Source organism: Myotis brandtii, unplaced genomic scaffold (assembly GCF_000412655.1).
Source record: "Myotis brandtii unplaced genomic scaffold, ASM41265v1 scaffold670, whole genome shotgun sequence".
NCBI lineage: Eukaryota > Metazoa > Chordata > Mammalia > Chiroptera > Vespertilionidae > Myotis > Myotis brandtii.
In genome coordinates, this window is record NW_005370611.1 from 3,483,737 (window position 1) to 3,484,784 (window position 1,048).

Sequence of the window (1,048 nt, forward strand, 5' to 3'; positions counted from 1 at the left end):
TCTCTCTCCCCTTTCCCTTCCTCTCTTTCTAAAATCAATTTTTTAAAAAATCACTCAACTTCTTATTTTCAAGTTTCCAAGACATCTTTCAATCACAGTCATATCTGACCCACTTCTGAAATAATTCAGGAAAATGGCAGAGACCAATAAACCATTTTTGCTCTCATTTGCAAAATGGATGGTAGGCAAATGCTTCAAGGAAAGAGCCTATTAAAACAGATGGTACTTCCTCTTCAATTTTAGGATGCTGGGTAGGAGCTTCCTGCCTTCTCACAGGAGCCTGAAGAGTCACTGCAAACCCCAAATGGTCCACAGAAACTGGGAAAGCCAGCCACCTCTACCCCGAGAATACCATGTTAATTTACTGAGAAGGCACCAGGGACAAGGGAGTAGGCAGCTGGCTGGGCTGTCAGTTTCTGCATCTTGCCAAGCACCATACAAACCTTAGCCGTTTTCAAAATGCCATCGTTGGTTACTGGGTCTGTGGTGACAACAAACTGGCCGTCGTTATTTATTACAGTGTACACGGCGTCCCACGCCGGGGTTCTGGGGAGGTCGGCATCAGTCACTTTGAGCGTAGCGATGACGGCATCAGCCTCATTCTCAGGAACCTGCCCCTGGTACTGCAGAACAAGGGAGAAGAGGGGTCACATATGACATCCTGAGACACGACAGTGAAACCAGGTCTCAGGGGGTTGAGGGGATGCCCAGAGGAAGTGGCCACTCAACCAGAAGGGCCCTTCTTTCCTGGCGGCGGATCAGCTAGCACTTGGGAGTACCTAAAGCAGCTTTCCAAGGCCCTGGCTATCCGGGCCCCTCAGCAGACTCTGGCTCAGTTGTAGAGTTAAGAATTCTAAAACTCTAAACTTAATCTACAAGGTCCTGCAGGACCCACCTCATCTGGTTCGCTGCACTGTTTTGCAGTTCTTGCTATGCATCAAGCTCCCTCTTGATTCAGGGCATTTTGCCTATGCTGATCCTTCTGCCTGCAACACTTCCATCCTCCCCTGTCCCACACTTGCCAACCTCCTTTCGGGTCTTAGTATAA

At 48.7% G+C, this 1,048-nt stretch overlaps 1 protein-coding gene across 1 annotated transcript in view; it reads right to left on the reverse strand.

The window, feature by feature from the left end:
• The window catches only part of CDH1 (cadherin 1, type 1), a 26,586-nt gene that overhangs the window by 21,137 nt on the left and 4,401 nt on the right, over positions 1-1,048 (reverse strand). Inside the window, exon 6 of the mRNA XM_014529148.1 lies at positions 377-623. Coding sequence (XP_014384634.1) covers positions 377-623 — 247 coding nt within the window. The remainder of the gene's footprint in view (positions 1-376; positions 624-1,048) is intronic.